Genomic DNA, 27,093 nt, shown 5'->3' on the forward strand with positions numbered 1-27,093 from the left:
TATAAAAATGTATGGTTTAATACAACCTTATCAGTAAAAAACCAGAATCACGCTAAATGTCCATTAACAGAGAAGTAAATTAAGTATTGCCATCATACCATGGAATAATATGTTAAGAGTGTGATAAGTTTATACGCACCAACATATAATGACCACAGATAGATATAAGTAGTTGGGGGGAAAAAGAAAAACAAAAACATGTATTGTGCTATGTTTAAAATTTTTGTGTATTTTAATATATATATGTAGAGAAAGAGGGCCACAAGTGTACATTCCACAAATTGTTAACTGTAAGATAAATGGGATTAAAGAATTAGGAGATGAAAGAAAAATTCTACGTTTTTCTTCTACATATTTCTGTATTTGAATTTTGATCAGAATTGCTTTCATGTTTTACTTGTACAATTTTAAAGTGAAATTAGAATAACTAATATAAAAGTGTATATTGAAAAATCCTTTTAGAAAACAAAAAGCCAAATAGTGCAGGTTTAATTAATACTAAAGTAGCCACAAAGGTTCACCTTGTCAGTTGGAAAAGTATGGCCCGTGCACCAGATACAGCCTGCTGCTTGTTTTCATAGTTTGCAGGATGAGAGTTTATACACTTTTAAATGGAAGTTTGTTTATACATGGATATAAACATAATTTGAAAATATATACTGATGAAAATCATATGAAATTCAAATTTTAGTCCATAAAAGTTGAAAGAAGTTTCATTGGAAAATAGTTACAATCATTCATCCCATATTTCTTTGGCTGCTTTTGCACCAACACAGCAGAACTGTCACTGTGACACAGGTCTACAAACTAAAATATTTATGCTCTGACCCTTAGAAAAGGTTTGCCAACCAATTTCAAAGAGTAACACATCATCATCATTATCAACTTTATGGAGAAATGTTCATAAGCACATCCTAACAGTTTTAAGGAAATCTCCCTAAACACACTGACTTTTTGCACTTTATCCATCCAGCACAGAACATTCTTCAGAAAGACTCAATATACATTGCTATTTATCTCTGCCTAGTCAAAAAAAATGGTTTTTCACAAAGTCATCAAACATGACTTTGAGGGAAGGGGCTAGAGGCTTAACACAGCAACAAAAGTACAATCTGAATAATAAGAAAAAATTTTACCTTAGTAAATACTCTGCATATACTACAGGCTCCGGCAAAATCTGCTCCAAAACTGCTTCACCTTCATCTCCTTTTGATTTCACATATTCACAAAGGACACGCCAATACAAAGCATTTTCAGGAGTTAATGTTTCCAATGGAATCAGTTGCCTTCAATTAAAAGGGAGAGAATAAGAGAAAGCATAATCTTAAAGTTAAAAATTTGAACTAAGTATAAAAAATAGGAATAAAAAGCAAGCCTGATTTATAACCAGCATCCTTTTAATTGCAAAGTCATTAATTTATCCACACACGTGCACAAACGAAAATATTTAGAGCAAAAGAGAAAAAAAGAGTCATACAATAGGGAAGCATGTTGCAGGACTTTCCATGGTAAGCTAATGCACACATCAAAGTAACAAAATGGGGGGAGAAAAAGAATGCAGCTAAAGTAGTCCGTGATAAGGTAGCGAGTCCTTCCCCAAAGGGGATAAAAAAGAAAAGACACTCACCATGCCACAGTAAAGACACAGGTGAGTTAGATAAAAGCTATTAAAACCATCTGAAGTCATCAGAAAAGGACCAGAAGGGGACTGATTCTAATTGTAGAAGTTCACGAGAATCACATTTCAAGTAAGGAACATGTACCTGCCATCGTCACTTTTACAGATTTCTGCCAGTTCGTTAAGAGGAGTTGCTGAAAATAAGGCGTTGAGAGCAGAGACTGCCACTTCAGAAGAATTTTCCACATCTAACCGATGGAGCAACTCTAATATATTTCCTTCAGTGAAACGTAACCAGCTTTGGAGAAGATGCTTTTGCACCGCCTGTTTCACTGCATCTGTTAAGTCATTTGAAATTTAAGTGAACAGGGGCTCCCTCTAGCTTCCATTTTCTATATTTTGTCTGTATTAATTAAATATCATCAGATCAATGCTAACATGAAACGGACATTTACAATAACAATGAGAAGAGACTAAGAAGAACAAAGAAAAATATGGAAGAAAAAATAAAACTACAATAATATTGCAAGAGTCACTATGCTGCTCACTTCCAATAAAAATGGAAAAGGCCCAAACCAAATACCCACCCACTCTCGCAGCCTACAAAAATATCTGCACTCCTTTTCCCCTGGGTTCACTGGGCTTCAGCATTAGTCCTGACATTATAACGATTATTTCACCTGATGCCTGACTTCATCTATTACATGATTGCTATATTCGCAGTAGTGAATCATACCAGCATGTATAACTGAACAAACTTTAGCTGTTAAATTCATCCTCCTAGTCATTAGTCCTCTGACAATGTTTTGAATCTCAAGTTTTGTTGCTACAGCAAAACTAAGCTGTCTTAGCCTTTTCATGGGGACTGGAAATTTAAAATATATCATTCCTGGGATCCCTGGGTGGCGCAGCAGTTTAGCGCCTGCCTTTTGCCCAGGCCGCGATCCTGGAGACCCGGGATCGAATCCCATGTCAGGCTCCCAGTGCATGGAGCCTGCTTCTCCCTCTGCCTATGTCTCTGCCTCTCTCTCTCTCTCTGACTATCATAAATAAATTTTAAAAAATTAAAAATAAAATAAAAAATAAAAAAATAAAATATATCATTCCTCATGATGCCTGTAAGCAATCTCTAGTTTTAACAGAGAAAAAAAAAAAGGTAGGAAAACTATACTAGCCTGATTATTCTTAATTTGTTTCTGTAGCACAGCACACATCACCACCAAGACATACACAAAGGGGACAGATGGCACTTCTTTGGAAGAGAGAGAGTTGAAAAAGATCCTGCCCTACCTCTGATATAAATTAGCTAGATAGCCTTCACACAGTTCCTTCAACTGTAAAACACAGGAAAATTAAAACAAACACTGTTCCTTTAACTACCAGGACTTTTAACCCTTTGAAATGTTTCTACATGATGTACCAAGCTAAATTTTGACAGGCTGTGACAGTGACAGACTTCCTGGACATAATTAAGGACACATGTTTTCTAAATCTTCTAAGCCTACTAAATCAAAACCTACTGATTTTTTAAAAAGATTTTATTCTTGAGAGACACAGAGAGAGAGGCAGAGACACGGACAGAGGGAGAAGCAGGGTCCCTGCAAGGAGCCCGATACAGGACTCGATCCCGGGACCCTGGAGTCATGCCCTGAGCTGAAGGCAGAGGCTCAACCACTGAGCCCCCCAGGTGTCCCCTACTGATGTTTTGTATATAGAAGTCTATCTTACCTGATCTGTCATTAAGACCTTGTTGAAGGAGCATTACTCTCTGAGCAATGGTCATAGCTCTCATATGAACCTTCTCAGCTAAAACCTTAAGGAGAAAGTAAAAATAATAAGGTGGTCATTAAACTCCACATAGTCTATATATTTCATAACTAGTAATAACTCCTTCATCTAAGAAAATAACCCAGAATTTCCAAAACAAATTAATATCTGGTAACACATTTAATGCAGCAAGAGTCTACCTCAATTATCTATACTCCCTGTCCATAAAAATCTCATAAAAATCCACAAAAATTGAAGAAATCATTATTATATGCCAAATATTTTTCAAAAGTATTTTAAGAATATGTCTACACAAATTATTAGACTTATTTACCTGATAAGCCAGCTTTCTGACAGCCTCTTTCACATCCTTAGTGCGCCCTACGATTTTTGGCAAAGTCTTTGCTGATGGCGCAATACATGATAACACTGCCCGTCTAACTTCTGAATTTGAATCGTTTTCAATCAAAGTAGCATATGCTAAAAATAAAGCAATACGTTTTAGTACATTAAGGAACTATTATTTACTTAACCACAGTCATAAGATAACTCACATTTTGATATTTAACAATATTTTTAAACAATAAAGTTATTTAGTCTTACACATTTGATTTTAGTGAAAAAATTTTTTTCCTATCAAGTTCTCTTAATAAGTAGAAATTTGTCAATGGACTAGGCACAAAGGCTAAACCTAAAAAACAAAAAGCCCTAAAGATCGTGGAAAATCCATCATTAAGATTATGTCTTTGCTACTCTTCAAGATCTAGAAGAAAATCTAGTAAAGCAGGCAGATGATTTTAATGTAAAGGGCTTATTATTTTGACTTTTAACGAGTCCTGAAAAAGGAAGTAACTTCTCATTTTACTCCCTGAAACAAAATCCATTTCCTGTATTTAAATATTTATTCACCTCTGCTTCTCAAATTTTCCCCAGCTTTATAATTAAGTACATGTTGACTACTAAATACTTGTTTTATACAATATATTTTATAAAGATTTAATTTATTTATTCATGAGAGAGAGAGAGAGAGAGGCAGAGACACAGGCAGAGGGAGAAGCAGGCTCCCTGCAGGGAGCCCGATGCGGGACTCGATCCCAGGACTACAGGATCATGCCCTGAGCCAAAGGGAGACACTCAACTGCTGAGCCACCCAGGCGTCCCTGTTTTATACAGTATTATGTGTACCATTTAACACCAAATATTTTAACTATCATCGGTTACCAAAACTGATAATAAAGCTAGTAGCAGGGACAAAGAGAAAAATGAAAATGTGGCCAAAACATAGCTAGGCATATATGGACAAGTGGAATATAACTATCTTTATGAGGCCAGAGATAGAGAAAAATTTCTTAAAGATAGAAAGCACAGATCATGAAGAAGAAGAAGAGGAGGAGGAGGAGGAGGAGGAGGAGGTCATAAAGGCAGAGATTAATTTTGACATCAGGAATTTCTGTCCAGCAGAAGACATCCTAAAAAAAGTAAAACAAAGAGCTATCTATCTAAAGTTGAAAGATACCTACAATTCACAAGATCCAAAATTTCTTTCCAGAACAAAGAACTTCAGTAAATCAATAAGACAAACCAACAGAAAAATGAGAACACATTAATAGGCATTATATAGAAGAAATACAATATTGACTGTTAAATATATGAAAAGATGCATAAAAAGGAAATGTATCACACGCACAACCAGATAAACAATTTTAAAATCTGACAATATCAAACATTGGAAAGAATATGACCGATGAATGCTTTTCTGCACTGTTCCTGGGAATATTAATTGGTAAACTGTTTTGCAGAACACTTGTACCTTACCTAATAAAGCTGAAATGTACACATATCCTAACATGATCCTAACAAGTCCCCCTTAGGTATATACCCTAGAAAAGCTCTTTAACCTGTGTACCAGAAGTCATGATAAGGAAATTCGCAGTAACACCATTTTTTTCAGAGTAAAATAACTAGAAACCAGACGGTCAATATTAGAAATAATTAACTGTGCTATATTCATACAACAGAATGCTGTAAGACAGTAAATATCATCAACATGGATGAATGTTACAATTAGAAATAATGATCCGAAAGTGCAAACAAATACAACTCATAGAATGCATAAATGACAGGAGATACATACATGTGTCTAAAGACAAGAGAATAATTAAAATTCAGAATAATCGTGAACTCTGACGGAGAGTAGGATGGGAGGTAGGGCAGACTTCAAAGGCACTGGTGAATGATGCTCTTTGGCCTACTTTTTAAGTTGGGTAGGGACTACTTGGGTATTTTTTTTTAAGTCATATATGTACCCTATACCTTTCCACACAGAGAAAGAGAGAATCTTTTAGAAACCCTGTCTACCAAGAGTTTAACAAAGTCAAGGAAACTGAAAAAGAGTTTAGGAAGCTATACATACCATTAACCACGGGACAGTCATCATCTTTGGGATCCTGAAGTCGTGAAAGAGCCAGAACTGCCTGTATCCTCACATTTGGAATTTTATCTTTCAACCTAATAAGCATGGCTTCATTAATTTTATCAAACAAATCATCATCAATCTGGGCATTTTCTGGCATGCTTCCCAAGAACTTGCTTATGAGCTGGCACGCTCTAAATCTCACTGCATTGCTGTTGGCTTCGTGAGACTGTAATGGGAACAAATTAAAATCTATTTACAATCACAGGAATCCTGTTCGGAATTCGGGAAGTTACAAGAGTCATTTGCTACTTGCAGAGAAAGCGCCCGGCTGCCTTGATCCGCCTGCACACGGTGAGGCTCCCCGTACACACAGTCCAAAGGAAGTCTGAACCAAATTACCAGGGCACACTCCCCTCTGTAGAAATCCTCACTTTCTTTCTTTTTTTTTTTTTATGATAGTCACACACAGAGAGAGAGAGAGAGAGAGAGAGAGAGAGGCAGAGACACAGGCAGAGGGAGAAGCAGGCTCCATGCACCGGGAGCCCGACATGGGATTCGATCCTGGGGCCAAAGGCAGGTGCTAAACCACTGCACCACCCAGGGATCCCCCTCACTTTATTTCTAAAATAGGCAACTTGGGGCAGCCCGGGTGGCTCAGCAGGTTAGCACCTGCCTTCAGCCCAGGGTGTGATCCTGGAGACCCGGGATCGAGTACCATGTGGGACTCCCTGCACGGAGCCTGCTTCTCCCTCTGCCTGTGTCTCTGCCTCTCTCTCTCTCTCTCATGAATAAATAAAATCTTAAAAAAAAATAAGTAATAAAATAATAAAATAAAGTAATAAAACAAAACAGGCAACTCGTTTGAAGCCAGGTGAGAACTGGCTAAGACCATCAAAGCTTAACGCTGGAGTTAAAGCCCGTTTTTCTCATCTCAAGGACAGTCCTAACACTTCCTACAAAAGGCAGGCTCATTCACAGACATCTCCTCCGTTGCTAAGTATCTCCTCCTCTATAAATTTTTTTTTTAATTTTTATTTATTTATTTATGATAGTCACAGAGAGAGAGAGAGGCGCAGAGACACAGGCAGAGGGAGAAGCAGGCTCCATGCACCGGGAGCCCGATGTGGGATTCGATCCCGAGTCTCCAGGATCGCGCCCTGGGCCAAAGGCAGGCGCCAAACCGCTGCGCCACCCAGGGATCCCCTAGTATCTCCTCCTCTAAAGCATGCAAACTCTTTTGGCTGTGCAGAAGCTTCTTACCTTGATGAAGTCCCAATAGTTCATTTTTGCTTTTGTTTCTCTTGCCTTCGTGGATGTATCTTGCAAGAAGTTACTGCGGCCGAGTTCAAAGAGGGGTGTTGCCTGTGTCCTCCTCTAGGATTTGGATGGCAAACTCCCATGGCCCTTTTAATACGGCAAGACTTTCTACGATACTCCCCCCACTCCCCCCAAAGTCTCAGCTTCGTACCTTTAGAAGAAAGGTAAACAAGTAATTCAAGATGCCCCCGTCGTCCTCCTCCTCCTCCGCCTCCTCGTCCGCATCCGACTGGTGAAACGAGGTGACAAACTTGGCTGCGAATTCCAGGACCCTCTCGACGGCGGGCTCCCGCTTGTACACCACCATGGCGTACCGGAGGCGGCGAGCGAACTCCTCGTGGAAGCCGGCCTTGTCGCCCACCTGGAGGGCAGAGCGGCACGTCGCGACCCCCGCGCCCCCCGACGGCTGCCGGGCCCCTAGCGCAGCCCAGACGGACCCTCGGGGAGGCGGGGCGGGGGGGCCAAGCCGGCCAAGGGAGGGAAAATAAATGTTTTTGTTATCGTTGTTGCACAAATGTCTCTGCGGAGACCAGGACTTCGGGGAGGAAAAGGGACGCGGAGGCGCAGGGTGCGAGGAGGCGGCCCCGCTGCCCCCGCTGCCCCCGCCGCCCCCGCCGCCCCCGCCGCGACACCGTGCGAGGGGGAGGAGCCATGGGATCCCCGGGGGCTCCCTGTACCCCCGAGGCCGCCGCGGGGGCCGGGGGGGAACCTCGCCGACCGGTGGAGGAGGAGGCCGCGGCCCCGGGAGGCTGGCGCCCGCTTACCGCGCGGTAGGTGCGGCTCAGCGCCATCACCAGCTTCGCCTGGTTCTGGTGCGGCTGCTGCGCCAGCTGGAAGGCCTCCTTCACCGGCAGCAGCTTCTTCTCCGCCCCCATGGCGCCGCGACCCGGGGGACGAGCCCGCCGCTCAGGGACGCAGGGGCGCGCCGGCCTCCGACGGTCCGGGACGCCGCTCCCGCCACCGCGTTCAAATAACTCCCGCGGGAGGAGGAGGTACCGCGAGACTACCGCGAGGGCGGGAACAGAGGGGCGGGCCCGTCCCCGCTTACGGAGGGGCGGGCGCATGCGCCTGGGGCACGGGCTGCGGCGCTCCGAGCGGGAAGTGGCGTTGCGAGGGGCGGGGCGCCGGGCCGCCCGGAAGTGGCGTAGGGCCGCCCGGAAGTGATGTAAGCCGCGCGACTAGGCGGACGGCGGAGCCGCTGTGCGGGAGTCGCTGGTTCGGTGCGGCCCGGCGGGGCGAGGAGGAGGAAAGCATCCCGCAGGGTGAGCGCAGGGTCTGCCGAGGGCGCCGCGGCCGCTCGGGCTCAAGGGGGGGTGCGAGAAGGGAAAGGCCGGGCGCTGGAGGCTGCGCGCCCCCCTCCCCGAGACGCGGGCGCCCGGCCTGCCGCGGGCGGGGTCACGGCCCGGGCTGCGAACACGGGCGGGGCCGCCGAGGCCGCCCCTGCACCTCTCCCGCCGACTCACCTGCCCTCCACGGCTGACGGCTTCTCTGCCCCCGCTGTGGTTCCGTGTCAACGGCTGGGGGGAAGCCTCCGAGTAAATGCACCGAGCTGCCCTCGCGTTCCAACCTACAAGTCATCGTTTGCAGAAATGACAATAATAATCCTTTGCAATTTGCTTTTTCCTTTTCTTTTTTTTTTTTTTTAATCAGTGTGGTCTTTGAGGTTCATTCATGTGGGTCCTTTAATAGTACTGACTTGCACCCTTCGGACCCGCGTGTGGCGGACACTGTTCTGAGCGCTTGACTTCATCCGGCCCTTGCAGACCACCCGGGCCAGGTAACCTCCAGACGAGGAAACTGAGGCACAGACAGGCTGTCCCGGCATTCTGTCGTGTGAACGTTCGATGGTTTATTCATCCGGTTCTCTTGTTTCCTATTACACACGCAACACGAAGTATTCCAGTGCCGGTTAAAGTAATGGCAGCGGTAGCTTTTGGGTTGCCTGGAATCGCAAAATCGTCAAGAGGTCTAGTTCTGAGAAGGCGGAGAAGGGGTGAGTGTTTTAGGTCAAGCGGCTGGAGCAAGAGCCTAGAGGCCCAGGAATTCCTAGAATATACAACCAGTATAGTCTCACTATGGCTGAAATGTAGATGGCTGGAGGGCTGTGGGGAAAGAAACCCAGAAAGGGCATTAGTGTTTTAACCAAGTATATCCAAAATGTTATTTCAGCGTGTAACCAGCAAATTACTAATGGTCTGCATTCTCTCTCTTTTTTTTTTTTTTTCCCCTACCACGTTTTTGAAATTTGATGTTGTTTTACAGTAACCGCATTTTGGGTGCTCCGTAGACACTTGGGGCTGGTGTCTACAGTATTGGACAGTGTGAAACTGTTCTTAGTGTGAGAACCACTGTATGTCCCATGTGTTTTTCATGTAAAATTGGTAAACTAGGACAGACTAATATTTGGAGACATTTTTCTTATTTTGTGGCCTTTAATTGCTGAGCTCTTTTTATGCTTTCGGTGCATGCTACCTTTGGTTCCTTTTACTATGAAGTTTTTAACAATATTATTTCCTTTACTGTATTTTTTTTTAAGGTTTTATTTATTCAGGGGGATCCCTGGGTGGCTCAGCGGTTTGACGCCTGCCTTTGGCTCAGGGCGCGATCCTGGAGTCCCAGGATCGAGTCCCGTGTCAGGCTCCCGGCATGGAGCCTGCTTCTCCCTCCTCCTGTGTCTCTGCCTCTCTCTCTCTCTCTCTCTCTATCATGAATAAATAAATCTTAAAAAAAAAAGATTTTATTTATTCATGAGAGAGACAGAGAGAGGCAGAGACACAGGCAGAGGGAGAAGCAGGCTCCTTGCAGGGACCCCGATGGGAGAACTCGATCCCAGGACCCCAGGGTCATGCCCTGGGCTGAAGGTGGCGCTGAGCCACCCAGGGATCCCCCCTTTACTGTATTTTAATTGGGGGTCTCTGCAAATGAGAGAGGACTTCCTATCATTTTGTCAGTTACTGAAGGATGAGGCATCTGGCCACCAGAGGTCAGCCTAACTATTTTGATTAGCTTTTTTAAGGATTTAATAACATGTTTTTATTTAGTATTTTTTGAACATTATAATCCGAAAGATAAAAAGAGATGGATTACAAAACGAAAAGACAGCCGTTAGAATGGGAGAAAATATTTGCAAACTATGTTTCACATAAGGGGTTAATACCCAAACTATATAAGAAACTCCTACAATAGCAAAAAAGCAAATAACCCAATTTTAAAAATGAGCAAAAGAGCTAAATAGACATTTTTCCACAGAAGACATACAGCCAGCACATATTTGAAGATGTGTTCAACATCACTGATCATCAGAGAAATGCAATCAAAACCTCAGTAAGAGGGCAAGCCCAGGTGGCTCAGTGGTTTAGCGCTGCCTTCAGCCCAGGGTGTGGTCTCGGGGTCCTGGAATCAAGTCCCACATTGGGCTCCCTGCATGGAGCCTGCTTCTCCCTCTGCCTTTGTCTCTGCCTCTCTCTCTGTCTCTCATGAATAAATAAAATCTTCAAAAAAAAAAAAAAAAAAACCTCAGTAAGATATCACTTCACACCTGATAGGATGACTATAATCAAAAAATTAAAAGATAACCAGTGTTAGTGAGGATGTGGAGAAGAGAGAACCCTTAGACATGTTGGTGGGAATGTAAATTGATACAGCAATTATATAGAAAACAATCTGGAGTATTCTCAAAAAATTAAAAAATACCAGTGTGATCCAGCAATCCTATTTCTAGGCGTATATCCACGGGAAATGAAAGCACAGCCTCCAAGATGCATCTGCAGTCCCGTGTTGATTGCAGTGGTGGTCCCAGGAGCCAAGACAGGGAACCCATGTAAGTTCCCATCCATGGATAAATGATAAAGATGTGATTTTTATATAATTGAATACTCTTCAGTCTTAAAAAGGAAAGAGGTCCTGCAATTTGCTACAACACGGTCAGCCCGGGAGACATTTTGCGAAGGGAAATAAGCCAGGCACAGAAAGGCAATTGCTGTATAATCCTACTTCTATGTGGAATCTAAAACCGTCAAACTCGTAGTAACAGAGTAGGATGGAAGTTATCACTGGCTTGGGGGAAATTGGGAGATGCTGGACAAGTACAAACTGCGTTAGATAAATTCTGGAGACCTAACGTACAGCCTGGTGAGAGTTAGTAATTATGTATACCTGGAATGCTGAGGGTTAATCTCAAGTGTTCTCACCACACACAGGAAAATGGTAACTGGGGTGATGAATGTATTAATTATTAGCTTGTTTGCTGTAATCATTTCACAGTATATACATGTATCAAAACATCACATTGTACGTGTTAAATATACACAAATTGTCAGTCATACCTCAATAAAGTTGATAATGGTAAAAAATAATAATAAATGGTAGTAAAAAATCCTAGTCTCACTGCCTTAAAGCTTACCTTTTTCTTGAGTTTGCTTTTAGTTTTATGGGAAAAAAGAACAAGTGTTAGCAACTGTGGGAATAAATTTCTTCCTGTCCTTGGTAAACTTAGTTTAGTTGAAGAAATAACAAAACTAAAGATTTTGGAAGGTAAGCCTATTTAGTTCTGAAATTATGGTAAAATCATTCTTTAAAGGTAAATTAGACACAAGTAAATGGAATAATAGATCCAGTTAGTTCAGTTTTGATGTGGGAAAATTGTACACATGGAATGTAAAGGAGTAACAGTGATGAGTTCACTCTAGAATTTACATATGCCCCCAACGAGACTTTGTCTTATTTCTGCTAAAAAAGTAGAAGGGTACCTCAGTGGGTTGGGCATCTGCCTTCAGCTCTGGTCATGATCCCAGAACTCCGGGATCAGGATCCAGCCCCAGGTCAGGGTTCCTCTCCCTCTGCCCCTCCCCCTGCTCCTTGTTTTGCTCACTCTCAAATAAATAGAATCTTTATTTTTTTTTAAGATTCTATTTTTTTATTTATTCGTAATAGAGAGAGAGACAGAGACACAGGCAGAGGGAGAAGCAGGCTCCATGCAGGAAGCCTGATGCGGGACTCAATCCCAGGACTCCGGGATCACGCCCTGGGCCAAAGGCAGGCACTAAACCACTGAGCCACCCAGGGATCCCCCAGATACAATCTTCAAAAAAAAAAAAAAAAAAAGAGTGGGCGTTTTAAAGAATACTTTAAGTAACACAATAACAAGTATAGCCCAATAATAATCTTGCAGATAAAAATCTAGTAAAAATGCAACAGGACAGGAGAATTAAAAGCCAACAGCTTCTCCTGTCTCAATAAACTGAAGACTTACGGTATGTTTACAATTTTGTTTTTGTTTTCATGATGAACTAGGTAATAATATAAACTTGAAAGTATTTGCATTCATGTTTCTTAAAGATGAAGTTATACATAGTTTCTTCATAATGCTTTAGGAGCAATGTTGGTCCTACTTTAAAAACTTTTCATTTGTTCTTGTGCCCTATAGTCCCAGATCACTTGAAAATAATTTGAGAATTTTTGTCTTCATAGAATAAAAACAGAACATGCTTGTAGAGTTACTTAGAGCTGACCTTTGTCATTCTCTCATTTTCTTTCAAAAAAACCTAACAAGCCGTAATGTATGCCAGACGTTTTGGGGGAACAGAATGTGTGGAAGCCAGAGAAATGCTTTTCACAGGAATATTGACCTGAAGCCATAGCATATGACGTTATTAGCACAACTCAGTGTATATTTGAAACTAGAAATGTTTACTAATTTTGGAAATCACTCCTATAGAGTAGCATAGATGAAATGTTATTTTGGTTTTTTGCCTTTTTCATTTAGAGTTGTGCCTTTAGTACACCCGTGTTGCTATGTATACCTCTAGTGTGCTTTCCCCACATTTTGCTTATCCACTCCTCCCGTGATGGAAACCTAGAACACTTCTAATTCCTTACCATCAAAGAGGAAGCGTCAGAGTACGTGCAGGTCTTATGGAGAATTTCTTTATATACACAAGAGTAGAATTGCTGGATCATGAGATGTGCAAATAGTTTGAATAATAACTCTTTCCTCGGGAACCCTGGGTGGCGCAGTGGTTTAGTGCCTGCCTTTGGCCCAGGGCGCGATCCTGGAGACCCAGGATCGAATCCCATGTCGGGCTCCCGGGGAATGGAGCCTGCGTCTCCCTCTGCCTATGTCTCTGCCTCTCTCTCTCTCTCTGTGTGACTATCATAAATAAAGAAAATTTAAAAAAAATAAATAAATAACTCTTTCCTCATCATATGGCTAATGTCCTGTTGATTTTCTCTCCTGTAAGTTGAATATTTTTGTCCTTAGCCATTTCTTTATTGAGGTTGCTGTCTTTTTGTTGTGGATTTGTAGTTAACTTAGTTCTTGATATCTTTAGTTCAGTTCAGAAATAATGAATTTTGATGTAATTGAATTCATTTTTTGGTCTCATGCTTTATGTTTTTTTATTTAAGAGTCTCTGGGGGGTCCTTGGGTGGCCTAGTCGGTTGGGCATCCAACTTTTGATTTTTAACTCAAGTCATGATCTTGGGATCATGGAATTAAGCCCCCTGTCAGGCTCTGTGCTCAGTGTGGGGTGTGCTTGTCCCTCTACCTCTGCTCCCCGCTCTTAAATAAATAAAATCTTAGATAATGATAATAATAACAGTCTCCCTGACCCCAAGTCACAATGATACTCTATATTCGTGTATTATATTCTTTCTTTTTCTTTTTTTTTATTTATTTATGATAGTCAGAGAGAGAGAGAGGCAGAGACACAGGCAGAGGGAGAAGCAGGCTCCATGCACCGGGAGCCCGACGTGGGATTCGATCCCGAGTCTCCAGGATCGCGCCCTGGGCCAAAGGCAGGCACCAAACCACTGCGCCACCCAGAGATCCCTCGTGTATTATATTCTATTAACGGCATAGTTTTACATTCTCACGTAGATCTTTCATTGAACATGAGTCCTCCTTTGTATGTGGCAGTATGTAGGTATACAGTTTGGTTTTTCTTGTGAGGAGCCAGCTTTGCCAATATTTTGTACTAACTGCGTTCGATCCCCCTTAATTTACATGCTAACTTTATTTTGTACTACATTCCACAACTTTGTGTGGCTGCGTTTCTGAGTTTTGTTCTGTACAATTGGACTATTTGTCCAATATACTAACTCTACCATATTTTAATTTCTGCGACTTTTGTAATATGTGTTAATATCTTGTAGGCCAAGAATCCCCTTCAATCTTCAGTTTAAATAATGGGGGTCGCTGCATGGGGAATTTTATTCTCTCCATATTGAGATTGTATAAATCAATTTGGAAAAACTTTTTATAATATTCATTTGTTCCATCCAAGATGTTTAAATCATTTTCTATGTCCTTTATTAGAATTTTTTATTCTTCATAGAGGTCTTATATATTATTAAATAGTTTCTAGATACTTGATAGGTTTGATGATGTTGGATTTTTTTTCCTCATTGTGAAAGATTTATATGTCATGCTTTTTTTAGTTAGTATTGTTTGTATAGAAGTTTTTAACTTAAAAGTACCTGTGTTCAAATCCACACTCTGTCACTTAGTAGAAATATGGCCTTGGGCACGTAGCTTAAATTTCATGTGTAAAATGAGGGCAGTTAAAGTACCTCTCTTGTAGGGTTATTAGGAGAATTTTAAATAAATTAACATTGGCAGTTCCTATATACTATAATGATAATTAATGAATATCCATAGATTAATCTCAAATCAAGAACTTTGTTGAGCTCTTTTAGTAACTCTTATTGTTTCTTTTATTTTTTTTTTAATTTTATTTATTTATTCCTGAGAGACAGAGAGAGAGGGAGGCAGGCTCCATGTGGGGAGCCTGATGTGAGACTCGATCCCAAGACTCGAGGATCACACCCTGAGCCGAAGGCAGGCGCTAAACCACTGAGCCACCCGGGGGTCCCCTAACTGTTTCAATGTCAGGTTTCTTAAATTAGATTACCGTATTATTTGTAAATAATAATGGGGACCTGATGCAGGACTCGATCCCAGATCCCGGGGTCACAACCTGGGCCGAAGGCGGGCACCCAGCGGGTGCCCAACCGCTGAGCCCCCCCAGGCGTCCCTATAAATTTCTTTGAGGTTGAGGTGTTCTTCCCTTCCCTTATCCTGGGGATAAGCTCTATAAGCATATTCTTTACCTTTTATTTGATCTGCTATTGGATTTTATTACATAATATTGGAAATTTTGCAAGTGAAATGAGCCTGTACTTTTTTATTTGGTTCCTCTCTAGGTTTGTAATTAATATTTTATTATCATCATAAAAGGAGCTTGTCAGCTTATATGATTTTTTTTTTTTTTCTGGAACAACTTAAATAGGTATTAATTTTCTTGGAAGTTTAGTGGAACTCATTTATAAAATTATATGGGCCTGGTGCTTTTAAAAGGAGGTTGGTGCCTTTTCATTTTCTTTAACACATACTGGCTTGTTCTAGTCAAGTTATCTATTTCCTCCTGTGTGAGTTTTGGTATTTTATTCCAGAATTCAGCCATTTCATTTAGGTTTTCACATTTAGTATATATTTGTCATATTTTTTATTTTTAAACACTTTTTGTGTTTTTAAGTCACTTGATGAGTTTCACTAGTCACTTTTTCTTATATCTTCAAAAAAATTTTCAGTCTTCTGTTATTCTCATATGTATGCTATTTCATTTCTGCTTTTATTTCCTTTCTGCTTATTTTGCTATTGCTCTTTTCCATTATTTTTTTTAAGATTTTATTCATTTGTTCACGAGAGATACACAGAGAGGCAGAGACACAGACAGAGGGAGAAGCAGGCTCCCTGCAGGGATCCCAATGAGGGACTCGATCCCGGGACTCCGGGGTCACGACCTGAGCCAAAGGCAGATGCTCAACCACTGAGCCACCCAGGCGTCCTCTTTTCCGTTATTTTGAATTGAATGCTTAACTTGTAGATACTTAAATTTCCTCATCGGTGTATTCAGAGCTGTAACTTCCTTTAAGTACTAGTTTGGCCGCCTCCCACAAATTTTGCCTTGTATAGTTTATATTATTCGGTTTTAGTATTTAATATCCTTTTCAATTTCCATTTTAACCCATGAGTTAATTAGCTTCCCAACATAGAGTTGCTTTTAAATAACCTTTAATACCTACTTTTATTGCATTTTGGTCCGAGAATTTCGTCTGAATGAAATAGACCCTTTGGAATCTATAACCTAATACGTGATCTATTTCTTGTGCGTGTATGTGTACTCTCAGATGTCTAACCTGTTTGGCATAGAGTCCTGACAACTGATGTAATACATAAAGTACATTAATATTTTGACTGTTTTTCAGGCTTCTTATATCCCCTGCTTATATGGTTCTGTCAGTTGTTACCTGAAAATTTTTGAGATTGTGCTTTCAGGGTCATACATGTATATGATGAGTACTATAATTTTATTCTGTTCCTTTCACTGGTGTAATTGTCCATCTTTGTCCCTTATATTTTATGGCTTGAAATCTTTTTTGTTGGGTATTAAGATTGCTATCTCAGCTTTATCTTGGTCCACAGTTGCCTATTACATCTTTTTTCATTCTTTTATTTTTTTTTTACCTTTTTCTTTTTTTTTTGAAGTATCTTCTGTTGCATTATTATTGAATCTTGTTTTTTTTAATCCAGTCTGTCTGTTTTTTAACTGTGAGTTTAACCTGTTTACATTCATTGTAGTTTCTACTATATTAAGAATTACACCTGGAAAAAAAAAAGATTTATACCTGCCATTTTCTCTCGTATCTATAGATTATGGTTATAATGACCACAGCCTTTGGGTCCCAGCAAGAGCCCTAACGTCTAGCAGCTCTACAGCCAGGACAGTTCCCCTAAACTAATCCCAACAAGCACATCTAAAGGGAAAGAACTACCTCTTATAGCTCTCTATCTGGAGTTTGGGTCATCAAGGAACTGCTTTTGAAGAAGTAATTTTCTGGGCTAGAACAGTATACTAAAGAATAAACTGACCCAGCTATGTACCAAGAAGAGATGAAAATGACCTCAGGCTCTGCTTCCCAGGAGTCGTTCCCAATAGAAAATTCTGCCTGAGTCTATGAAATAGAGATGGGAAAGCCCAGTAAGGGTTCTTATTTAGCATCCGTGTTCTTAGATACTCAATAAAGTTAGATGGACAGTAATGTTACTCATTGCTTTCAGACTTTAATATCATTTCTCTAGTCTTCTCATTCACAGGTTAAAGCTACCTTTCCAGATAGTTCAACAACTAAGTCACCAGGTTCCAAGGGCATTTGCACCATCCATGGAAAGCATCGGATCTGTGTACACCAGATGTCCTTGACAACTCATCCCGCCGTCTCCCTGCACAAAATTTGCACCACCAGTGGACAACAAAGGCAACCATTGTTTCTTTTCTTTACCAAGTAGATATAATATCTCTACCAACAAAACAATACACAAAGTGTCTCTTCCCAGTATCAAGACCAGTTGAGACCACTAAGAAAATCAGCTTTCCTAGATGAGGACCCCTTCTCTTCTTGGGTAGCCAGGATTTGAAGGAGAGACTCTGACCTGTACAACTGGTAAGTGACTTAACACTTTTACACACTGAACTGGTCCTGAGAACTGAGATGTCTTCTTTGTAAGTGAAGAATATACAACATAATCTCGAAGAACTGCACAGTGGTATGAGCCAGAGACATACCATGTGTGCATAACGGACTGTCATACAGATTAAGCTTGCTGAAGGATTTTTCATCTTTTGTTTCTGTTTGCTAGTTTTAGTCAGTCTTTTGCTGGCTTAGATTGTTACCCTTTTCTGGTTTCTTCTTCTGTTCTAATGGGTCCCAGAAATCCCTCTCCTGACCCCTTATCAGAATCAGAAAGTGAGGAAGAAGAAAATGCTAACTACCTAAATGAGAGTTCTGGGCAAGAGTGGGATTCCTCTGAAGAAGAAGACCCTGTGGTGCCCAACCTAACACCTCTTGAGAGTCTTGCTTGGCAGGTTAAGTGCCTTTTAAAATATTCTACAACTTGGAAACCTTTAAATCCTAATTCCTGGTTATATCACGCTAAACTCTTGGATCCAAGCACACCAGTCCATATACTTCGAGAGATAGGCCTAAGACTCTCCCATTGCTCCCATTGTGTACCCAAACTGGAACCAATTCCTGAGTGGCCTCCTCTGGCTTCTTGTGGAGTACCCCCTTTTCAGAAGCCCCTTAAAACTGCCAGCCGGCTGTCTAGAGATCATGCCACTCTAAATGGAGCACTACAGCTTGCCACCAAACAGTTAAGCAGAACGTTGAGTAGAGCCACTCCCATACCTGAATACCTAAAACAGATCCCTAATTCATGTGTTTCTGGTTGTTGCTGTGGCTGGTTAACTAAAACAGTTAAGGAAACAACCCGCACTGAACCCATCAACACGACTTACTCATACACTGACTTCCAAAAGGCAGTTAATAGACTCCTAACTGCATCACTATAAAGAGCTACCATTTGTTCTGGTACCTGTCCTATTGCTGATTGAGAAGGAAGTCACACACACACCGCAGTTAAGAAACACATGCCTTCTCAATGAACGATGCCCTGTCCTGACAAGCCCTTAAGTACTGCCACTACAGTAGCACCGTAACTCCGCTACAGAAAATGCATGATGAGCTTGCCCTTTGACAGACCCTGTGGATAAAATGAAAACTTCAGTAGAAAATTAGACAAAACGGACCATATTACAGAAGTTGACTATTGTTCACACTCAGCCCCCGCCCCCCAATTTATTGTGCCTCTCTGAATGGAGAGGAAGAAGTAACGGGCCCCTACCCCTTTTGTTACCTTACCTTCAAAATAGCCAGTGGGGAAAGTGGGAACTTAGCTACTCCCAATAACACCTTTCTGAGCATATGCTTTTCTAACGTTAATTTCTACATGCTAGTTAAATTAATTTGAATTACCTAGACAAAAGAAAATGATGGGGCTGAGGATTTATCTCCCACCTTTTATACAGATAGGCCTATAGATGGCACCCTTTAGGGTTCTTATTTTGGGGGGAGGGAGTGCAGTTTCAAACATAGACTGTACTGCTTCAGACCTGTTACAGTACCTGCAGTTACAGTATAAACCTTTATATCATAGGCTCCCAGCAGGCCGTCTCTAGCTACGTTGGCCTAAAAAAATTGAAACCGGGGGTTAAACAGACACCTGTTCTGCAGGGAATGTGTTTCATGCATCTTGGCATTCAGAGGTTAGTTAAGAGCAGATTGTATTTTAAAAGACCAGTAGGAAAGGAGGGCAGCCCCGGTGGCGCCGCGGTTTAGCGCCGCCTGCAGCCCCGGGCATGATCCTGGAGACCCTGGATCGAGTCCCACGTCAGGCTCTCTGCATGGAGCCTGCTTCTCCCTCTGCCTGTCTCTCTCTCTGTCTCTATGAATAAATAAATAAAATCTTTAAAAAAAATAAAAAATAAATAATAAAAGACCAGTAGGAAAGGATTAAGAGCATTTATGCTTTCAGTATTAACTACTAGTGAATTAAAATATTTCATCTGTATAATCTCAGCAGTACTTTATGCACTGTTTACATCTATTGCAAACTTTTCAGGAACTCTTCTAACTTTTAAGACCTTATTACTACTACAGAAAAATCTCAGCCTAGTACAATTTGAAGTTGGGGTTTGTAGCATCATTGTTTTTCTAGATATAGATTAGCTTTAGATTTTTTTCTAGCTCAACAAGGAAGAGTATGTACCCTTGTGAATGAATCTTGCTGTATTTATTTAAATAAGTCAAAACATAGAAGTACTACATAAAAGAAGATGCATGCGACCATTAAATCTTTTCACACACCTACAATAGAGTGAAACCTGTGTGTGTGATCCTGGCTGACCGGGCATCAAAAAGCCATCAGAAAATGGATTGTGAAAAAATATGTCACATACCCTTTCATTTTAGTCTTTTTCCTGTTCTCCATAATTAAGTACTGCATATGATGTGGCATCAAAGAAAGGGAAGCATCAGTGGAATCACAAATTCTATACATGTATAGCAACTTTAAGGAGAGAGGGAAATGTTTATAATCTGATGAGTTTTTCCGCTAAGCCTTAGTTGTCGTATCTTAAGGAAAAAAGAGGGACCTGTAATAGGAAAAAATATTTGTTAGTGGAAAATTGCTGAACTGAAACCATATCATACTGTTAGTATAACTGAATGTATCAGAAACTGTTCCTATGTAGATGTTCTGTGAAACTGGGTTTTTAAAATGTTGTAAGAACCTGTTTTCCTTTTTTTTTTTTTTTTCTAAGCGGGAGGTGGGAAGAGGTAGGGAGATCTGAAAATTAAAATATATTGATGTTTATGTAACCATAATTTGTTCCTTTTTCTGTATGTGTGTATAAAAGTGCCTTGCTCATGAAGCATTTTTGCTATTCACTCCAAAAGGAAGCCTTTCCCCAGCTCCGCAGCTAAATAAACCGACAGCTTTATACATGCTGAACAGAGTATGGTCATTTGTTCTCAACAAATGAAATAGATCCTGCTTTGCTTAAGGCCTATCCAACATTCACTAAGTGCTGAATAGAGTCAACTGACTGATACGGATACAGATAAATAGTATCTATACAGAGTGTCTGATAGGAGGTGACTTGGCAGCTCTAGAAAATGAAACATACGCATAGAAGAAAATGTCAGCTATTCAGTCAAGACCTGTGTTTGAACCCATTTGTTAGTATGTGTTAAGTAATTACAGGTTACACAGAGTGATAGGTTCCTGGAAAAGACTTAAGCCTTTACTTCTTTGTGTGTGCCACGGACACGGGGCTGTAGGGGAGGATTTACCACTTTCCCACTCTCCCCTACAAGAGATTGGGAGAAATGACAAATTTATTATGTATTCACAGGAATATTTATCAAAGGAAACAGGACTTCTAAACCAACAGACATTAATGTTATTAAAGGTATTACTCTCTTGCCGTGCAGATCGGCAGCCTCTTTTTGTTGAAGCAGTCCAGATACTTTGAGCACAGAAGACCGTAATCATGTCTTTTAAACCCATCAGCGTTCCCAAGAGAAGGAAGAAAATTGATACATGTCTGCTGTTAGGGAATTTAGAGATCGCTTGGGTTATTTTTTTACCAATACATAAATTCTCTCTCCTGTCTCTAATAAATAATTTTCTACTTTTGGCTTCAGTATTAGAGAACTTCATGCCTTTTGGAGTATCCCATTACTTTTAAATGTCTCTTGTTAGAAATTTAGCCATTCATCTAATAACATATGGTGTGTCTACTATAATCCAGACACTGGGAGTGCAAAATTAGATACTACACATAAAAAATTAGTTGTTGTTGTTTTTTAAGATTTATTTATTTATTCATGAGAGACAGGGACGGAGACACAGGCAGAGGGAGAAGCAGGCCCCCCTCAAGGAGCCCAATGCGGGACTCGATCCTGGATCCAGGGACCACGCCCTGAACCGAAGGTGGACACTCAACCGCTGAGCCACCCAGGCGTCCCAGAAATTAATTTTAAAATACATCGAACCAGGGCACCTGGGTGATTGACTCAGGTTAAGCATCTGATTTCAGCTCAGGTCATGATCTCAGGGTCCTGGGATGCAGCTGAGCCCTGCATCTGGCTCCTTGCTCAGTGGGGAGTCTGCTTGTTCCTCTCCATCTGCACCTCCCCCTGCTTGTGCTCTCTGTCTCAAATAAATCTTTTTTAAAGATAATTTTAAAAATAAAATATATTGAACCAATAGAATTGCCCTGAAGCTTTTGGCCATTGATATTCTTGCTCTCTGGGGTCACGTTAAATAAGCCTGCCTGATCCTTATACAGACCCGTAGATATTTGTAAATGTGCAAGTGTAGTGGAAATTCACATGGAGGGCACAATTAAACCCCAAAAGGGGTAGTCAGCTAAGGGAATAGATAAAGAGGTCTTTTATACACAGATAAAAGTTGTATTTGATAAATTCAAGAGGCAATGGCACCCAAAGATCAGGGCCAGGAGTGTTTTGCTTGTATGGCTGGGGCATATGGAAAAGCCCAGAAAGTCTGGATAAGTTGTCAGACTGCATGATACAAGCCTGTGCAGAGCTCCTGGCCTGAGTCCCCAGTGAGCAGTACCCACTGGACTGGGACATTGAGAGGGCCATACCAGCCAACACCACCCACCGGTGTCAACTTGCTCTTGTCGAAAAGAAAATCTCTAGCATATCTTTGCCAATTTTAAACAAAGTTCAGTTAACAGTTACATGTTTGAGTCTATCACTGTATACAACCCTCTGAATTCTTTTCAATTGGTGACAACAGTGGGATTAAATAACAGTTTCGGCATAGACCAAGAAAATGGAAAGGATAAAGGTAACGCCATGACCTGACACTTGCTGGCTACCCAACTCCTGTTAGCTGTGAGAACTATGACCGGCTCTTCTCAGGGAGATGTGGGAAAGGAAGGCCTGATTCTAAAATCCCAGAGTTACTGCTTCCAAACAGCATGGACTTAGCTTAAATTGCTAGTGACGGGTTAGGGTTGGATCCTTTTAAAAAAAGAAAAAAAAAGGTTGGCTGGAGTTTGGGCGATTTATTTGGGAAGACATGGGTGACCCTGACACATAATATGAAAATTCCTGGATCCATTAGGAATTGATGTCCCAGGAGTAGGACATGATCTGTGGTCACCCAGGAGACCTGGGATCCCAGTCGGCCCAACAAGATTAAAACTAGGTTCCGAGTATACATAGAAACCCAGCCGATGTGGTATCCGATTAGATTTCAGCAGAAACCAGATGAAACGGTGTCAGAGTCAGTGTTGCAGTTTGTAAACTCAGCAGCTCCTTCTTCAGGGAAAGTCACATTTGGGTGAACTGCCGAACCCTGAACACTGACGTGCCGCCCATAGTGTCAGTGGGGGACCCGAGGCTCCCGTGTGTCACCTGGTGTTTTACAGTGTTCTAGTTAGGCAGGCGTCCGGAAGGGACAACTTCCTTGGGGAGGCTCCCCAGCTTTTGGAACAGTCCAAGGGTATGGCCAGTCCTCGTGAAAGAAAACCCTATAGACTGGCTTTATGATTGCACCCCGAACTACCAGAAAGACTTGATTCGGCACCAGTGGCAGAGCTCTGGTGACACGGGGCCAACACCTAGAGAACTAAATTCTTTATTAATTGAAAGCATTAATGCTGGCCACAACCAGTGTGTGCCACGGGAATTCATCACGAAGTGGGCTGTGTCGTGTCGGCCCCCAGCTACCTGCCCGGGAGTAATGTGGACTCCAAGGGCCCTGAATGCCTTGGTCCAGATGCCACCTTCCCTCTTTAATGTTGGTCACTTTTCTATGCACTGTTTCCTTAAATCTGTTGGGTTACTGATTTAGCAAATATAAAATACAGGATGCCCAAATGAATTTCTGGTAAACAATGAAATATGGGACATACTTATATCAGGAAAAAAATAATTACTTATCTGAAATCCACATTAAATTTTTTTTTAATCTGGCAGCCCTATAAATATGTTAGCAGCATTGATTAATTGGGTTGTAATCATGGAGTTGTTCCTGGAGGCAGTCCGGCTCTTCCCATTATGTGTGGCTTACCTGCCTCCAAATACGTGATGGGGTGCAGGGGAGCGGGAGGCGAACACATACTTGAGCCAGGATTAGAGGCGTGAGGTGGGAGGGGAAGCCCAATTGCTGGTATGAGAATTTTGTAGGAGACACATTTTATAGGTTAAAAAACCATTAAAACCTTTCCAGACGCATTTTTAAAATGCTGTCACGATAATAGGTAGTTTGGGTTTGTTGCTGTCTGTGTCCTGTGTGGGTTAACTGCTAAATCTTAAGCCGTGTTTTAAGCAGTTAACTTCTCACTTTGCTTTACTATGAAGAAAAGCTTCAGTATTACTCAAAACAACACCTGGTAGGTAGCACGGTTGTGGCAGCCGTTCTGCATTTGCAGAAACGGTCCACACACTTGGAACCCTCATCTTTTCCTTCCAGAACCCCCAGAAGGCACAGGACACCCGGGGAGATGGGGGGTGAGGAGCAAAGTTGAAAACACGAATCTGAACGTTTATTTTTGTCTCCTTTTGTAACCAGGTCACTCATCCCACTTTGCAGCCGAAGCTGGGAGGCTTATCCTCTGGACAGATCAAACCGAGCAGATTAGAACCCGGCCTCGGGGAGAGCAGTGGTGGTGTGAGGTGCTCCACTGAAAACCGGGGATTGAGAGAATGTCGGCATTGTGATCACGCGCCCTCCGGCCTCCTCCAGGCCGCCTCAGAATCTGGCAGCTGGGCTCAGGCCCAGCCCTGCCCACCTCACCCAGAGAGAGGAGCAATTCTACAAACAACGTGCCACCTGATGATCTGTTACAATGAAACCCGGAGTCACAAGGCCTGCCCACTCCTATGTGGCTCTGAGTCTCTCGTGATCATGATAAACTGATAGCCAAGGGTCAATACATATTTGAGGGTAACTTCAAGAATGAGATATGGAGACTAAAACAACTAAAATAACCTAAAACAAACAAACCCAAAACCTGGAAATAACGCAAGGGCCATAGAACTCCCCAGAGAAGCTATGATACTCTCAGACACAGGAGAATATACTGCATCCGTGAAGTAAGAACAGGATGCTGGGGAAAAAATGAACAATCAGAAAATACAAATATTGGAAAAATACGGCTTGAATTAAGCATTCAGTAGGTGTATTGGAAGATAAGGTGAAGAAATTTCAGAAAGTAGAACAAAAAGACGGAGGTGGAAAATAGAGAAGGAAAAAAAAAATCAGAAGATCAGAACGGCACGCAACATCTGATTAGTAAGAGCTCCAAAATGAGACGAGAGAAGGGGGCTGAAAAGCGAACAAAATTAAAGAACATTTCTCCAAAATGTAGGATACGGGTCACGTAAATTAAGAGGATCCACCAAGTGCCCGGCACAATGAATCAAACACACAGAAGCATATCCTGAGACTTCAGGACGCCGAGAATAAAGACCCTAATCGCTTCCAAAGGGGATGAAACAAGAGTCACATGAAAGGTATTTTTCATGAGGCGCCTGGGTGGCCCAGGCAGTTAAGCTCCAGCTCTGGATTTTGGCTCAGGCCATGATCTCAGGGTCTTGGGATCAAGCCCCACATCAGGCTCGGTGCTCAGTGGGGAGTCTGCTTGAGATTCTCTCTCTCTCTGCCCCTCCCCCTGCTTGCTCTTGTCCCCCCCCCCCAATAAATCTCAAAAGAAACAGAAATCTTTCCAATCTGGTTTAGATTTCTTGGAAGCAACACTGGTCAAAGGAAGACTATGAAAACAAGGCCTTCAAATAGAAGAGGAAAAATTCCAACGTAGAATTCCACTCACCAGCGTCCACTATGGGGCTAACATGACATTTGGGCTTTTGTGGTCTCAACATTGCATCTTACCGTGTTCCTTTTTTTAGGAGGCCGCTGGAGAATGTGCTTCACCAAAACAAAGGAGTCCATCTTCTTGGGAGTCCCCAAGAAGGCTTGGGGTCCTGAAAACATAAGGTCTCACAGAGGAATGCAAAGAGGATAAGTCCTGGGATGGCTACTATGTCAAGTAAGCAGGATGCGGGCCTGGGGAAGCGGGTCTCTGGAAACTGGGAACAGTGTGTGTACCTGGGAAACCAGGAAGGCAGGAGACAGATGCCCGAACACTAGGGGGCCGGCGGGGGGAGGGGGATGTACAGGGGACAGTGGGTTAATGTTAAAACGAGGCAGTTAGAAGTACAACAAATAGACATTTTTGGATTCGGGGTTATGGACACATTCTGGAGTGTCACGAATATAAACCTCAAATTTTACTTCAATTTTATTATTTTGCTACAACCAGAGTAGTCAGATTTTAGAAGTTTGACATTAAAAATATAGTAAAATTGTAGTCATGTCAGCGATTAGGTTGCTTCTTCAGGTGTCATTCTCCACAACTGCAGTGGATGCTCAGTAAGATGTGCACTGCAGAAGGCTTTTTTAGAAAAAATATATATATAACTTTTTTTTAGTAAAAGGAATTTTGTCCCTTGCTTAGGCAAATCTCAAAGTTTTCTTATTTACAGAAATGATGCATAGTTTATAGCAGTAGAGTCAACAGCATTTTCATTTAAATTTTAGCCTCTGTTCATTTAAAAGCACAAGGAATTACCTCCTTTAAAAATAATATTTTGAAAAAATAATAATATTTTGAAATTTCACACTATTTTTCACCTTCTGTAGTGTTTTTGCTATCAAGATATAGTTAAATCCAGTGACAGCTCCATGGTATATGCCCATGTAATGCTTTAGGGTTTTTTCTGAGTCGTGATTGAGGATTTTTCCCATAATTTGTTTGTATTATCACTAAATAATCAAATAAAATCTTATTTAATCACAAAGATTATGTGTGGTGATGTGTGTTTTCTCTTTCATCAAATCTATGGAGTAAACTCAATTCGTCTAGCTGACTTTTTTTTTTTTTTAAAGTAAGGGATAACATACCTACCGTAAAATACAAAAAGGACACTGATCCTTAAGTGTAACTTTCCACATGTATACACTTGTATCGGGATGTATACGCTTAAAGTAAAAAAAAAATTCTGAGCCCTAGTTTCCTTTCCCAGCTACACCTCCTGGAGGAAGAACCACTCTTCTCTTCTAAATTCGGTTACTTAGGCCCGTTCTCAGCCTCTTGTGAATGGGATCGTGCAGTGTGTACAGTTTTATGCGTGGCTTCCTTTGTCGGAGTAACGGCTGTGGTTCACAGACGCGTGCACATATCACCGGTTGGGTTTTCTCTTGCTGTGGACTATTCCCTGTATGGACATACCGTAACTCATTGATCCATTCATGGCCTTCGAGTTCTTTCCCGTTGGAGGCTGTTACAAATAAAGCTGCAGTATACAGCTGTTTCCGGTGGGTATGTGCACTCATTCTTCTTGGGTTTATACCCAAGAGTCGAACTGCTGTGTCATAAGATAGGTGTATGTTTGTTTTAGCAAAACTGGCAGTTTCCAAATGCTTTCCGAAGCGATTTTATCATTTTACACTGTCACCGGCGAACTACAAAAG

The 27,093-nt window shown here is 41.6% G+C and overlaps 2 protein-coding genes across 9 annotated transcripts in view; one reads left to right on the top strand and one right to left on the bottom strand.

The window, feature by feature from the left end:
* Positions 1 to 8,079, bottom strand: part of NCAPG (non-SMC condensin I complex subunit G) — a 42,909-nt gene extending 34,830 nt beyond the window's left edge. The window contains exons 1-7 of the mRNA XM_072809613.1: positions 7,883 to 8,079; positions 7,270 to 7,479; positions 5,799 to 6,027; positions 3,720 to 3,865; positions 3,347 to 3,431; positions 1,764 to 1,956; positions 1,137 to 1,286 (exon numbers count right to left, since the gene is read on the bottom strand). Of these exons, the coding sequence (XP_072665714.1) occupies positions 1,137 to 1,286; positions 1,764 to 1,956; positions 3,347 to 3,431; positions 3,720 to 3,865; positions 5,799 to 6,027; positions 7,270 to 7,479; positions 7,883 to 7,993 (1,124 nt within the window). The 5' untranslated portion in view covers positions 7,994 to 8,079. The remainder of the gene's footprint in view (positions 1 to 1,136; positions 1,287 to 1,763; positions 1,957 to 3,346; positions 3,432 to 3,719; positions 3,866 to 5,798; positions 6,028 to 7,269; positions 7,480 to 7,882) is intronic.
* A 177-nt stretch (positions 8,080 to 8,256) lies between these two features.
* DCAF16 (DDB1 and CUL4 associated factor 16) lies at positions 8,257 to 26,422 on the top strand. 8 transcript variants are annotated; one of them, XR_012022977.1, is made up of 4 exons: positions 8,257 to 8,380; positions 13,806 to 17,621; positions 24,130 to 25,073; positions 25,470 to 26,422. XR_012022977.1 is itself a non-coding variant. In XM_072809704.1 (3 exons), exon 3 carries the CDS (start codon positions 17,879 to 17,881, stop codon positions 18,527 to 18,529), a length of 651 nt encoding a protein of 216 aa, XP_072665805.1. In that variant the 5' UTR covers positions 8,257 to 8,380; positions 10,840 to 10,938; positions 17,260 to 17,878; the 3' UTR covers positions 18,530 to 20,529. The 8 variants fall into 8 exon arrangements, 7 of the variants coding, with proteins under 7 accessions (XP_072665805.1, XP_072665819.1, XP_072665797.1 ...); XM_072809704.1 differs by lacking the exons at positions 24,130 to 25,073; positions 25,470 to 26,422 and adding an exon at positions 10,840 to 10,938 and having other exon boundaries at positions 17,260 to 20,529; XM_072809718.1 differs by lacking the exons at positions 24,130 to 25,073; positions 25,470 to 26,422 and adding an exon at positions 10,840 to 10,938 and having other exon boundaries at positions 17,275 to 20,529.
* Positions 26,423 to 27,093: the final 671 nt, after the last annotated feature.

The sequence above is a fragment of the Canis lupus genome, chromosome 2, assembly GCF_048164855.1.
Source record: "Canis lupus baileyi chromosome 2, mCanLup2.hap1, whole genome shotgun sequence".
Taxonomy (NCBI): domain Eukaryota; kingdom Metazoa; phylum Chordata; class Mammalia; order Carnivora; family Canidae; genus Canis; species Canis lupus.